Here is a 13,190-nt window from a genome sequence, read left to right as displayed (position 1 = left end):
CTTCCTTATACCTGACGAAGAAAAGCATTCCCGCAGCATGATGCCACCTCTTCCAAGTTTCTAGTTTGGATTGGTTTTGTTTTGTTAGTTTGGCTCTTATTTCCACCTGAGCTGTGAATCTGTGAAGCTTTTCTGATCCCATATTATTTCCATATTATTATCATTTATAATGGCTCTGTGAGAAGTTCAATCTAACTTTCATTGACTTTATACCAATCTGAAAACTCTTCTTGTCAGTCTATCACACGCAGTCCCCATAAATTAAATCAAATAGACTGTAGCTTGAGGTTCTAATCTGACAAAATGTGCAAACGCTCCTGTAAAGTGTAATATTTTGCAATACCAATGAAGTGTAATACGTACTACGTTTCATTGGTATTACTTATATTTCACAAATCTGACTTGGATGTAAATAAGTTAATTACCTTTTGACATTTTATTCCTGCATGCTTGTTTTAGTGAGGCGTCAACTCATGGCACATTGAGACAGACTCATTATACTCAAATACAGACATTCCTCCTGCCATACGAGACGACTAATTAATTGAGTACCAACCATAACCAACCACGCTGAGTCAGAACAACTCCCTGCTGAAATTAAGCCAACTAATTTATTGAAGAGATCTGTGTTTGTCACAGAAACCCTGCTCTCAAAAGTCTACTGCTGATATAAAAGTATGCTTGCGCTGATGAGGAGATTCGACAAGGTCGTCTTGTTTGTGAGCGTTTTGGTCGAAGTCGGTGTTAAATCTTCTTTTCTGTGTGTATTTGTCTGTTTTTATTCGACCAGGTGTTGGACGATTGCATCTTCGCTTTCTTTGCGGTGGAGATGGTGATCAAGATGGTGGCCCTTGGAATTTTCGGCCCCAATTGTTACCTCGGCGACAAGTGGAACCAGCTCGACTTTGTTATCGTCATGGCAGGGTCGGTGTCCCGTCGACGTCGTTGCGCAATAACATTTTGCAACTCAATCAGGGTGATGCTCGTTGGAAGCCGAGATGTAAAATCTCTTTTTTAGATGAACATTTTCAAGCAGAAACGGAGAGCGATTTGACCCCCGTACCAGTCAGTTCAAAGGTCTTTGTATCCGAGCAACCATATGCACACTAATGACCGAATATCACTTTCAAATGACTATGAATTATTAAGAAGACATTTGAATGGGAGGAAATTAGGATGATGACTGGAGAATATAAAATGTCATGCTATCTCTTGGCAGGAAGCAGCTAGGCGCCTTTTCTAGGTCACAGTAACATTCTTTTTCTTTTATCCACGTTTTCCTATGTAGTCGGGTAAGAAAGCATGCAAGTACAAACGCACCGTCTTACAAATCAGCATGCATAGCGAGCATTACATTCTTTTCCTGACGAGGAAAAGAATGTAATAAAATATATTACACATGTAGCTTCAGTGTTCAGGACCGATAGAGCAGACAAGTAGTGAGTGAACGCCGCTCCTCCAACCTTTTCTGCAGGGGAAGCCATAACCTGCTAACTGCTTCTTCTAGATTCTCATAATTATTATGCTGACTGCAATGTACGGCAGATATAAAAAGTTGGAAACCCCTTTTAAACTGTGAAATCTTTGTGAGACAAAGACAAATGGTTATCAAATGTTTTTATTATTTTTATTTTATTTCTTTTTACCTCTAGTGCACCGTATATTTCCTACAATTCAAGTCCAAAGCAAACAAATTTGTTTGGGTGAAACAGGCAATAACAGATATAATCTCTGAATAAGTGTGCACAGCCAGACATTAATACTTTGTTGCCCCATCTTTTGTTCCAGCTCTCAATCTTCTTGGGTGCACACACCAGTATAGAGAGATCTGAATAGCCATAACTAAAGTTCAGGGGTCCTACTGGGATTTTCTTGACATTTGCTCCTTTTCATCATGAGCTGAAGCCGTGGATTACAGCGAGGTTACAAAGGAGCCAAAGAATATCATTGTATCGGTGAGGAACAGGGTAGAGAGGAGTTTGTTTTTTTTCCATAAGTGGTTGAAATCATGATCAGTTCTCAATACCAGTTTGCTTGCACTTAAAACCTTGAGATGTCTGGAAGACGATGAAGAGGGATTTTATTTTTCTGCATTACCCCGAGTCAAATGATTCCACCAAAAAAAAGAAAAAAAAAAAAGAAGGGATGACCAAAACAAAATTATATTGTGTGTTTCGCTTTATGTTGTATATTCACTGCACTTTCCTTTTCAGGGTGTTGGAGTATTCTCTGGACGGCCACAACGCCAGTCTGTCAGCCATCCGTACTGTTCGGGTGCTCAGGCCACTGCGAGCGATCAACAGAGTACCAAGTAAGACCAAGAGATTTACCCAATTAAGTGTTGCCCTTTTAACTCAATAATGACGTGAGTGCACAATAGGTGTATCCAAATTCAATTGTATCACTTTATCTCTTCCACTGTAAACATATGTACAGTTGAAGAAGGTGTTATTGAGTATTTGGACCTTGATACTTTGACTCTCAATAAGTGGGCACAAAACTTCCAAGTTCTTTTTTTTTTTTTTTTGAAAATCACAAGTGGCACAGATGCCAGCAACCCTAAAAATGAATGTGATTTCTAGTTTACACATAGAGGTTGATCTGAGTTTCTGAAGACTTTTTAATTGTAATCTGTGGCTTTCTGTCAAACTGGGGTATAAGTACGACACGACACAGAGGCCCATTTCTTTTAGCCACTGGCACTGAGCTGATTGAGAAGCCATATTTATCTTGCAGCAACGGACTGTGAGCAGGATTGTCAGGGAGATAAAACAATTCTCCACGGCTCACTTGCAGAGTGAGCCAGTGCCACAATAAAATGGCATTCTTAAGCATTTTTTATTTTTTTTTTTTTATTTTTTTTTACCAGAGGTGCCATTGTGGCTGAATAGTGCTGCGAGCACTTATCTAAAGAGATTGAGACTAAATGTATTGTTTTATAGTGTTTGTTTAAAAGGCAAAGACATTCGTAGCAGAATAACACCCTGAGAGAAAGATGTGAGTAAAAATGAAACGGTAAGCCAAGTCGGAAGGAACAAAGACAAAATGAGAACTGAATGATACAGACGAGGGAGATGGAAAAATGTGTACGTGTCCGCGTGTGTGTGTGTGTGTGTGTGTGTGCGTGTGTGTGTGTGTGTGTGTGTGTGTGTGTGGAGTGGGTGTTATGACAACAAAACAAGAAGATGAATCAGAAAATAAAACGAAGGAAACACTGAGTGATGAAGACACAAATGAAGACAGACAGACTTTTGCAAAGCCTTTAAGATCAGTGCAGTTCTTTCTTTGAGCATTTGTTTTTCATACATAAGTTTGTTACTGTTGTCACTCCAATATCTCCCCAATAAAGTGTTATTATTACATTTTGGTGAATTTCTTCACCAAGTGTAGAGGAATTCAGTTTTTACACTGACCACCCATTCTTCCACATGATATTTTGTGCCTCGCCTAAACCTTAAAAACACCTTTTTTTTTTTTTTTACTTCAGTTACAGCTCAATACATCTAACCCTGCTGCAGCAGTCTCCTTTTCCCTGGAATTTAATTCAAGTTACCGCTACGCTGTATGTCAGATGCATTTCTGTTGGCCTGCAATTCTGTAGTTTGTTTGCCCTGAGCAGTGCAGGACTGTATTTTTGGTGTGCTTGTTCACACCACTTTGTGGTAAGTTGATGTATGGCCCCGAAGAGTTTGGTGTTTGCTTTCAGCTCAGTGGAAGTCGCACATTATTTGTCACGTTCCTAAAAGCTCCTGACAGAAGAGGCCATGAATCTATAGCTAAAGAGATTTTCTAGACAAGAGTGTCATAACAACTTACAGCATTACTAAGCTGCACGCATTAGCATGTGGCCAAGCTTCGGCCTGGAAGTAAGTAAGGACATATTGTACAATATTTCAGGACAATCGATGTGATCAACAAAAACAACAGAGCTGCATGTGCTGAAAAGGTTCTTTATGAAAATATACATTAATGACTTGATTGATTCTTAGTCAGCCACCATTTTTAGCAACAGTACTGAAAAATAATGACCACAGTCAACATTATCTATCAAAATGGCTTCCATGTGGCAAAAGCCTTTAACAATCTCATGATTTTTAAAATAATAATCTCCTAATGGTTGTGAATCACAGCCTTTTCACCTTCTTGTAACCACTAGCTGTGCTTAATTATACATACACAGATTTGGTTTCAGATGTTATTTTAAAATCTCTGAGCTTCCCTTTAACATAAGGCAAAACTGAACGACAAACGCTTCAGCGAGTTTCTAAAAGCAGCATGAAATTAAACTGAAATTAAATAAAGAGGTGGGATATCCATTTGGGATGACAATGGCGGGTGTTAGTTACAGTGGTCTTAAAAACAAGGTCAGAGGCAGCAAATGGACGTACATCAAGCCCGAAACTCACAGGCACACACGTTCACAGACACCTGGAGGTCATCTGAAATCATTTTACGTCACTGCGTATTATTTTTTCACCTAGCATATAATCGCGTTCCCGGGCAGCAGCACTCGTACAAAGACTAATACCCCTCTCTCCTACTGTTTCCCCCATTATTCTCTATCTCTGTTTGTCTTGCCGTCTTCTTGTCGGTGAGTTGTTACGCAGATGTTAACTGTGTTTTTGTTCCGTAGCTTAGATACTGTGAGCAACCGTCTGTTTATTTCACATTATCAGGGCTGCTGCTTGCAGGGGGCTTTGCAAATTATCTGCCAACTGTAGATAATTTGCAGTTGTGTTTGTACACTGTGTGTGCGCGCGCGCCAAGCGCTCGCATACGCGCGCGCTCATTCTCGCACACTGATTGCTTGAATAAGTCATCAGAATCCTTGAGTGTTGTGTGCAACACCTAGATTTCTCCTGCCGGATCTAATAGCGAGTTATTTGGGCGCCCATCTTGTTTTGACTGCAGGACCGAGTTTAAAATAAGCAGTGCACTTTTGCTGCTTCCTGCAGTGTGACTTGGCTTTTTCCAAGAGAAGCAAAATGAGAAACTCAGAGACTAATGAGATCACAAGCTGAGAGCACAGATAACAATGTCATAAAGGAAGAGCATTTAAAAACTTGTGGCCCATAACTAGAGTCCATAAATGTGATGGAAAAGGGTAATTTGTGTCAACTCGGACTCTTCAGTGTTTCCCCACTTTTGGTCTTGATTCAAAATTTTATTAGATGCAGTGATAGGTTTTAATTTGTAACTCTAATGCCATTTATGGGCACAAAACAGTAAAGCTACATTTTTTTGATTCCCCACTGGTTTTCTAATAGTCATTCTTTTATGACTGCTTGGCTTGTAGTTCAGTTCGAAAGTAGATTAGCGTCAATCTGTACTAATTAATAACATGCTTAAAATGTCAAATGAAAATTTAAAAAAAGAACATATTTTCTTGATTCATTTGCAAGCACTGGACATTGTTGTTTTTTTGTTTGTTTGTTTTTTTTTTATTAAAATGTTCTTGTTCTCATCTTGTCAGCTGACATATCTGCCCTTTTCCCACTGTAAAAATGTCCTTCATTGCGAGGCGGGGAATGGTACGTCTATTCATACCAAAGTAGCATGTTTTAGTTCTGCCAATGCAGTCAGAGGAAGAATATGCTAATCAAAAAGCCCAACTCTCTTTTTCACAAAATTACATGTCCATGTCATTTTGCTGATTTTTAAAAAATTTTTCTTGTTAAACACCAAAACAGAGAATTAACAGATGAAGAGGGGATATTATTGCAAAAAAATATATAAATAAATAAATGCTTTCTAAATGCAACACTTCAGAGCTTAAAGCCACAAATGTTGACATCTCTATGGAACATCTGAAACTTAGCATTGCAGATTCAAAATCCAAATCCTCGTAAATAAGAAACAAATGAGATGACTGCAAGATGTTCAGAATAGTTTCCAGCATATATATATATATATATATATATATATATATATATATATATATATATATATATATATATATATATATATATATATATAATTAAAACTTCTTAATCTACTGCACTTGTAAAACATAATTGTAGCTTCTAGTCGGGTCTTTTAGTCAACCTTGCATCAGCCATGCATCGATGTGTGTCGCAGTAACACAAAGCCCCACAGGGTGCACTTTTCTCTCCCAGAGTCATGACCAGAGCAAATGACCAGAGCGTATTTGCCGTTTGCACAACTGCTTCTGACACAGGAAAACGCTCACAACTCCAGTCAGCTGCAGCAGGAGCAGCCAGGAAGGCAGGCGGGCGCCGCTGGACTCGGTGAGGTGACGTCTCACCAAAAACAGAGCCTTCCTGAACTGCTCAGTGTGCAAACTTAGATGTTGAGTTACATAAATAAATAAATAAAGGTCAGTGTTTTTCTTGCCCGGCTCCTGTTATGCAGGTGAGCAGCTTATAGCTAATTCTAAGCCATTGTAAATGGATTGTTGAAAAATCGCCAATAATTTTGTCGTTGGCTTTGAAAAATGCTTTTAATGTGCACTGATAAGATTTCTTTATATTTGGGGAAGATCACAGATTGTGGAATATGAGAGGAAGAGAAAGATGGTGTGCAGTAATACCACATGGGGAGTAAGACCAAGGTTTTTGTGTTGCCTTGGGATAAGAGTGGCATTATTATAGGACATCACTGTGAGGCCGAGTCCTCAGATTACATTAAAGACCTGCAGCATGATTAAATCTTTTTGTAATATAGACTAAAACCCCCCCAGTCAGTGACAAGCTTACTCATTTTAGCTGATTGTATGTCCTAATATCTTCCCAGTTTAAACAAAGTTATGTTAAGTTTTTTTCTCTTCTGATTGCAATCTTCGTGTCATAACCCCGTCGTTAAATATTAGAATTGTTTTTGAAGCTCTGGGACTGCTCTGCTCATTTATAGTGACCGGATAAGTTTGGAGAAAATTAAAATTATAGTGTTGTGTTACTATGTAGAAAGTACTGTGTGTCCTAGACTAAATCTTGGCATCGGGTGTGTGTGCGTAAAGAAACAGACACTGATGAGTCATTTCCTCTGGGGCAGTCGGTGTGGTTTTTGGAGCGTCCTTCCAGACTTGGAAGCAGAATCTGTTTCGATCGTTGAAATGTACTGATTGACTAGTTTATCCTTGGAAAATGGAAAATAATTCACCGTTGTTCTTTTCAGCGTTTTCGGCCACAATCTACCCTGCAGTTACATGCAGATGTGGGGAAACAGATTTGAATTTAAGTAAACTTAAGGGAAGTAAACGTAATTGAAATGTTTGCTATGCTTATGTCACGTCACTTATGCAAAATTCATTACATTTTGTGGAAAATGTCCACGTTTCTAAAAGATGAAATGATATTTAGCTTCTGATGCCAATTAAAGTGATGAATATGTCAGTTATTGAAAAGAGCCAAAACTTTATCTGTAGTTGTCAAGAGTTAGAGAAGTCTTATTTTGAAGAGAGGTTGGGCAGCCAGGATGACGACTTAACAGAGCATTGACTATTTAAACAAAATATTCATTATCTCAGACCAAACTAAACATTTGCTACCAGTTTCATTTTTTTTTTTTGTTTTGTTTTGTTGTTTTTTTTGCCAAGATTTGGTCAAACTATCCCGGTATTAAAACAGTCAGCTTCAAGTTCTTCAGCTAAACGTCACTCAAACAAATAATTCCTCAGATGAGATGATACACACTGTGAGTTTGATGAGACCAAGACCAGCTAAATGTTAACAAAATGTTAGCAGTCTTACTGCAGAACTCTTCAAAAAGTCACCTGGTTGTACATGATGGACACTCGTTGCGTGTAGCTAATGCTGGCGACACAGAAGCCGTTACTTCCCATAGGATGAAATAATATTCATGGTTTTTATTACCTATCAAAAGTGTTTGAAGGTGTTGAGTATCCAAAGGACTAGGAAAGACTCGCAGTTTCTGCATTTAAATATGTGCATGTGAGATATTAATTTCTCGTTGCGTCTGCGCTGTTTGTGTCCCACTGTGTAGGTATGAGGATCTTGGTGACGCTGCTTCTGGACACCTTACCCATGCTGGGGAATGTGCTCCTTCTCTGCTTCTTTGTCTTTTTTATCTTCGGCATTGTGGGAGTCCAGCTGTGGGCCGGACTGCTACGTAACCGCTGCTTCCTGGAAAAAAACATAACAGAGATAATAAAGTAAGCAATTTCTTTTTTTTAACCTTTAATAAATACCTTTTTTTTTCTCCCCTTCAGACTTTTAGACCAGCTGTAACGCGAATGCTTGCAAGGAAAAGTTTCATGTTTTTTTCTTCTTTTTTTTTTTTTTTTTTCCAGAGAGCATTTTGGTTTTTCTTGCCTTCGGAGATAAAAAGCTGTTGCTATCGTATGCTCTGTTTTTTAATTTTTTTATTTTTTTATTTCTTTGTTGTTTTTTTCATAACATTGGTATGAAAAAAATAACTCCTTACAGTCCATGTGAAAGAGCATTTCAGATGAGATTCCTCATAACGATCCTTTTTAAGTTAGTGCTGCTTCTTCAACTTTTTCTACATTTTGTCACATTAACAAAATACAAACTTGAGTGTATTTTTTTGGTTGATATACTAAAACAAAGTACTCCATAATTCTGAAAGATGAGCAATAAATAAATTAGGGTTTCAAATATTTTTACAAATAAAATGCTGGGAAATGTATACTCCACTTTTAAGGTCGTGGACAAGGTTGTGGGAATACTTAAAACAGGGTTATAAATCAGTATAAATTCAGTTGTAATACAAAGGCAATACTTTTTAGATATTGGGGTAAAATTACTGTAGAAATAAAAAACACATTTTCTTTCCATTTATTTCCTACTTTGTGTTGGTCTAGCACCTAAAATCCCCCCAAATTACATTGAAGTTTGTAACTTGACAAAAATTGTAAGGAATTGTTTTCGAGCACCTGAAATTATTATAAACATGCATGAGAATAAGTAAGACCAGTTATAAAATAATAATAATAATAATAATATTTTAATTCTAACTGTTGTGATATTTAACACTGAACATGCTGGAAGAACAGAGAGACGCCCATTTCCTCTCGACGATCTTATCTTGGATGTGGCATCATTAGACGCAGCAGCCACGTTTTCCCCTCCTCAGTCCAGGGCCGCATGTAGACAAACAGGAATGCACGCATTAGGCAGATAGAGAAGCTCAGCCGCTCATTTAGCCGTGGGGAGTAAAACTGAATCTAAGAGCAAAAAGTAAAAAAAAAAAAGAAAAGAAAAAAAAAAGGCCTTTGTGTCAACAAACTCTGGAAGCAGACAATGTCACTTTGGGATAGTTTGGCTAATTTTGCTCTTGATGTAATTGTACAAATTGTTCCAGAGTAAATGTGGCTTGTTCACTGTGTGAGGGAACAAAACACATCAGCTTGGTTCTCAGAAGACTAAGCACACAAACCTATTTCTGCCAAAATGTGAAATCACCTGCACATACTCTCTTCTTAGGATTTTTGAGACTTTTGTTTTTTGTATAACAAGGATTTTGTTTTTAATCCCTGTTGTAAGACGGAACATAAGAGCAGTAAAAAATTCATTAAAAGGAATGCGAAAATCCACTGAATCGTTAAAATTAAGCAGCGAGACGGATGTCAGCAGAGCTTTTTGCGCATCTCTAATTGAAAGTAGCTCAACGCGGTGGATCCGAGTCACTCACTTCGTACCTGCTAATTCGCTCCGATCTCCAAATAACTTCTCCAACAACAAGTGCTATTAAATAGGGGAGTGGGTGGAATGGAGAGTGGGACGCCTCATTGCTTATTGAAGCAAATAAACTGTATGGGCATCTTGAGCACGTTAAAAAGACATTATGTTCATTTAATAAGCAATAAAGCAGATGTCTGCTCCTCACTCCTGATTCAGAGAGTGTCTCATGCGAATGCAGGGAGACGGAGAGAAGAGACGGACGGTGTGCAACGTTAAAGTTTGACTCTAGTATTAGCTCGAGACATCTTCAAAATCTCAGGTTGATACAGTAAATTTCCTCACTTTACCTTTATTAACTCGAAACTACGTTGAAATGACTTTCGGCAAAATTGTCCTCTATGTCAGACAAACATCATCACTTTGTTGAAACTGCAAAAAGAAAACAGCAGAGCTACGGATGGACATACTGATTGCTGCATGTCAAACAAATTTAATGACAGCGATACAGTATGATGAAATTAGATGTAAGACAAGAAGCAATCTTTTTTCTTTTTTCTTTTGGTCTGTAATCATGTCAAAATCGCAAGAAAATTGCTTTTTTTCCCCTCCCTTTTAAATTTCATGCTATCTGGAAACAAACAAAAAGGGGGATTTCTCCTGATCATGAGGTGAAGCTAGTTTGAATTTCTCAAGATAACAGGAGCTAAACAAAATTCATACCATAATGAATATCTGCAAGCGCTAAGCTTATTTCATCCATTGACCATATCAATGTTTTTCAGTTTTGGGTTTTTCACAATAAAACTTTTAGCAACAAACTAAGAGCCAATCTGGAATTAGTTGATGATTTAATGTAATTTTCTACAGCTATTGTATAGATTTCATACAGGTTAACTTAACCTGGAACACAAATAATGGAAGTCAATCAAATATTGCACATTTATGTAGTCGTAAGGTTTGTACAGGGGACGTGAGCATTTTTGGGGGGATTTATCAAAATCTCCAAAAACAAATAAACATATAGTTAAATACACGGATACAAAATCATTTTTATTCAGGGCTTGGATTTGTAGAAATTTACCAATCCAATAACAGGCTGTTTTTTTTTTTGTTTTTTTTTCCCTGTTCATGTTATGTTTAACTGATCTGAGTCAATAGCGCGTTGAAATGTCCTGTTCAGTTATTGGTTTTAGTGCAGGGTTGGTTTGCTCCTTCTTTTCTCATCGTGACAACCCAAACTGCTGGAGGCCGGGTTCGCTTTGAGACGAGAGGCCTGTGAAGTTTCCTTGCAATGCCTTTTTTCTTCAGTTTCATTTTCTGCTCATCCACTGAAACAGCCTCTTCAGTTTCATTTTGCCTTTAAATAGGACATTTCTTGTGATCACTATGTGAGTCACCTAAAATAACTATTGTTGAAGTTTTTGTTTTTTTTAATCGTCAGTTAACTTTCCAAAGTTTTCAGTGCTGTTCAGATGAAATTTGTTGAACTATACAGCGTCGCGTTTAGCTAGCTTGCGTCATAATATTTATGTCTTCATGTTTAATATTGCTGTCTGTCTTCTACAACATTTTTAAGACAGGTTAATGTCAAATCTACAGTCTGCAACTCTAGACTGTTTTAAAACAAGGTTTTTAATAAAGCTAAAGTTGAGCCATATTTTTAGATGTACTTAAGCCTGAACCCTTATGTCTGATACCTTGGATAGCAGACATCTACTGAAACTGATGACAGCAAAAAAAGAAAAACAGCATGTCATTATGATATTACCAATAAATTCAGTTTTTTTTTGTCAAAATCTGTTATCTGCGTTTTAAAGTTTTATAATCACTTTTTTTGTTTTGTTTGGTTTTGTTTTGTTTTGTTTTGTTTTGTTTGTGCCAAACCAGACTTTACAACCAGTCCATGCATCCTTACTACATGTCTGAGGAAGGTGAAGACAGCCCGTTCATCTGCTCGGCTCCCCGAGAGAACGGGATGCTGCGCTGCCATGACGTGCCGCCCTTCACCCAGGGAGGAGAGGATTGCTCGCTTCCTCCTCCCCACCAAAGCTCTGCTCTGATTGGTTCGCTACCTGGAGTGGGCGGGTCAAGCAATAGCAGCTGTGTTAACTGGAACCAGTATTACAAAGTCTGCCGCCCCGGGGACCTCAACCCCCACAAGGGAGCAGTTAACTTTGACAACATCGGCTACGCTTGGATAGCCATATTCCAGGTGAGATGAAGCACTAACTTAGTTTTCATAAACGTATTGCTGCTCCGGATATCCTGCCGGATTGTGGATGGAAAATGTATATTTTCCCCTCTCAGGCTTTTCCTTATTGCAGTCTGTAAGCTTACACTCTCTGTACTGCCGAGATTCGTATTTCATCCGTTCTTGTGAATTTACCCGAGTCACAGTGATGGATGTGGCTTTGCTTCTAATGTGCTTTGACTTGCAGTTTACTTTCTCAAAGAGTGTTATCTTCAAATGACTCCAAACACAAGTTCTCAATGCTCCCATGCCCAGACCTATTCATCCATCTCAAAACTTCCCTCTGTGTTTTCAGCTCATGAAGCCATTTGAATTTTTTTTTTCTATGTGGCATGCTTTAGCAATCACAATATTTGAGTCTTAGTTGAGATTATTTTATGTTGCTAAGCATTTGATTGTGTCTGCTTCTGAATTCACCTGTTTGCTTGCACTGTTTATATGGTTGCAATTCTTTTCTCTCTTTTTTTCAAAGCATTAAGGGCATTTCATGTGAAATTTGATGCAGGGTGAGAAAAAAGGCAAAGACAGAAACTTTCTATAGTATATATCAGCTAAATCAGTATTTAAGCTAATTGTAAATGAAAATGATAAGAAAGACAGGTCACAAAAATTGCAGAAGGTAAGGTAATTTTATTTATAAAGCACATGTTCAGCAACAAGGCAATTCAAAGTATTGAGGACTTTAAATATTCTAACTTGAACAGAACACAGTACAGCAGTGAAAGAAAAAACTGAAAAATGCAAAAAGTGATTTAAATGAAATTATAAACCACAAATGGAGTGAACTAGTCATGAAGATGTAGGGATACAATATGAGTGGATACCAGGGAGGGTAAAATACATTTTGGGGAAAAAAAAGATGAAACAGAAACTGAGCCACACAAGATAAAAAATAACCTTTGTCATTGTAGACATTATTGAAACAAAATCTGTTTTTACTTGTACACCTAACTGACTGGAGTGGTTTCCGAGTCATGTTGTGACTTCTTTCTCCTCCCTTCTCATCATCATCATCATCATTACGTTCGCACTCCTCCTCTTACTATAAAGAGTAAAAAGGAGCATAACAATAAATGTGTATTTCATCAACAGCCTGAAAACCTGTAGCTCCCTTCAGTCTCCTAGCAACTACGCTACGCACAACATGGAGCTGTTTGCGCTTCACAGTAACGACAAGCAGCCCCTTTGAGTTGCAGACTCTGTCATATTAGGGAATGAATTGAGTTCTCTGTGTCTCACATAATATCTCTGCAAGTTCCTGGATGAGATCATCCGTGTTTTGACTGAAAAAATGTCTTTTATTATACTGATGATTA

General features: G+C 37.9%; 1 protein-coding gene across 1 annotated transcript in view; it reads left to right on the top strand.

The window, feature by feature from the left end:
• The first annotated feature begins 769 nt into the window (after positions 1 to 769).
• Positions 770 to 13,190, top strand: part of cacna1ha (calcium voltage-gated channel subunit alpha1 Ha) — a 59,793-nt gene continuing 47,372 nt past the window's right edge. The window contains exons 1-4 of the mRNA XM_088007663.1: positions 770 to 924; positions 2,214 to 2,311; positions 7,963 to 8,131; positions 11,511 to 11,835. Coding sequence (XP_087863789.1) covers positions 830 to 924; positions 2,214 to 2,311; positions 7,963 to 8,131; positions 11,511 to 11,835 — 687 coding nt within the window. The 5' untranslated portion in view covers positions 770 to 829. The remainder of the gene's footprint in view (positions 925 to 2,213; positions 2,312 to 7,962; positions 8,132 to 11,510; positions 11,836 to 13,190) is intronic.

Source organism: Poecilia mexicana, unplaced genomic scaffold (genome assembly GCF_051168715.1).
Source record: "Poecilia mexicana isolate PSO_F unplaced genomic scaffold, ASM5116871v1 scaffold_8, whole genome shotgun sequence".
Taxonomy (NCBI): Eukaryota; Metazoa; Chordata; class Actinopteri; order Cyprinodontiformes; family Poeciliidae; genus Poecilia; species Poecilia mexicana.
The sequence above is the reverse complement of the archived record's forward strand: the minus strand, read 5'-3'. Positions and strand labels throughout refer to the sequence as shown.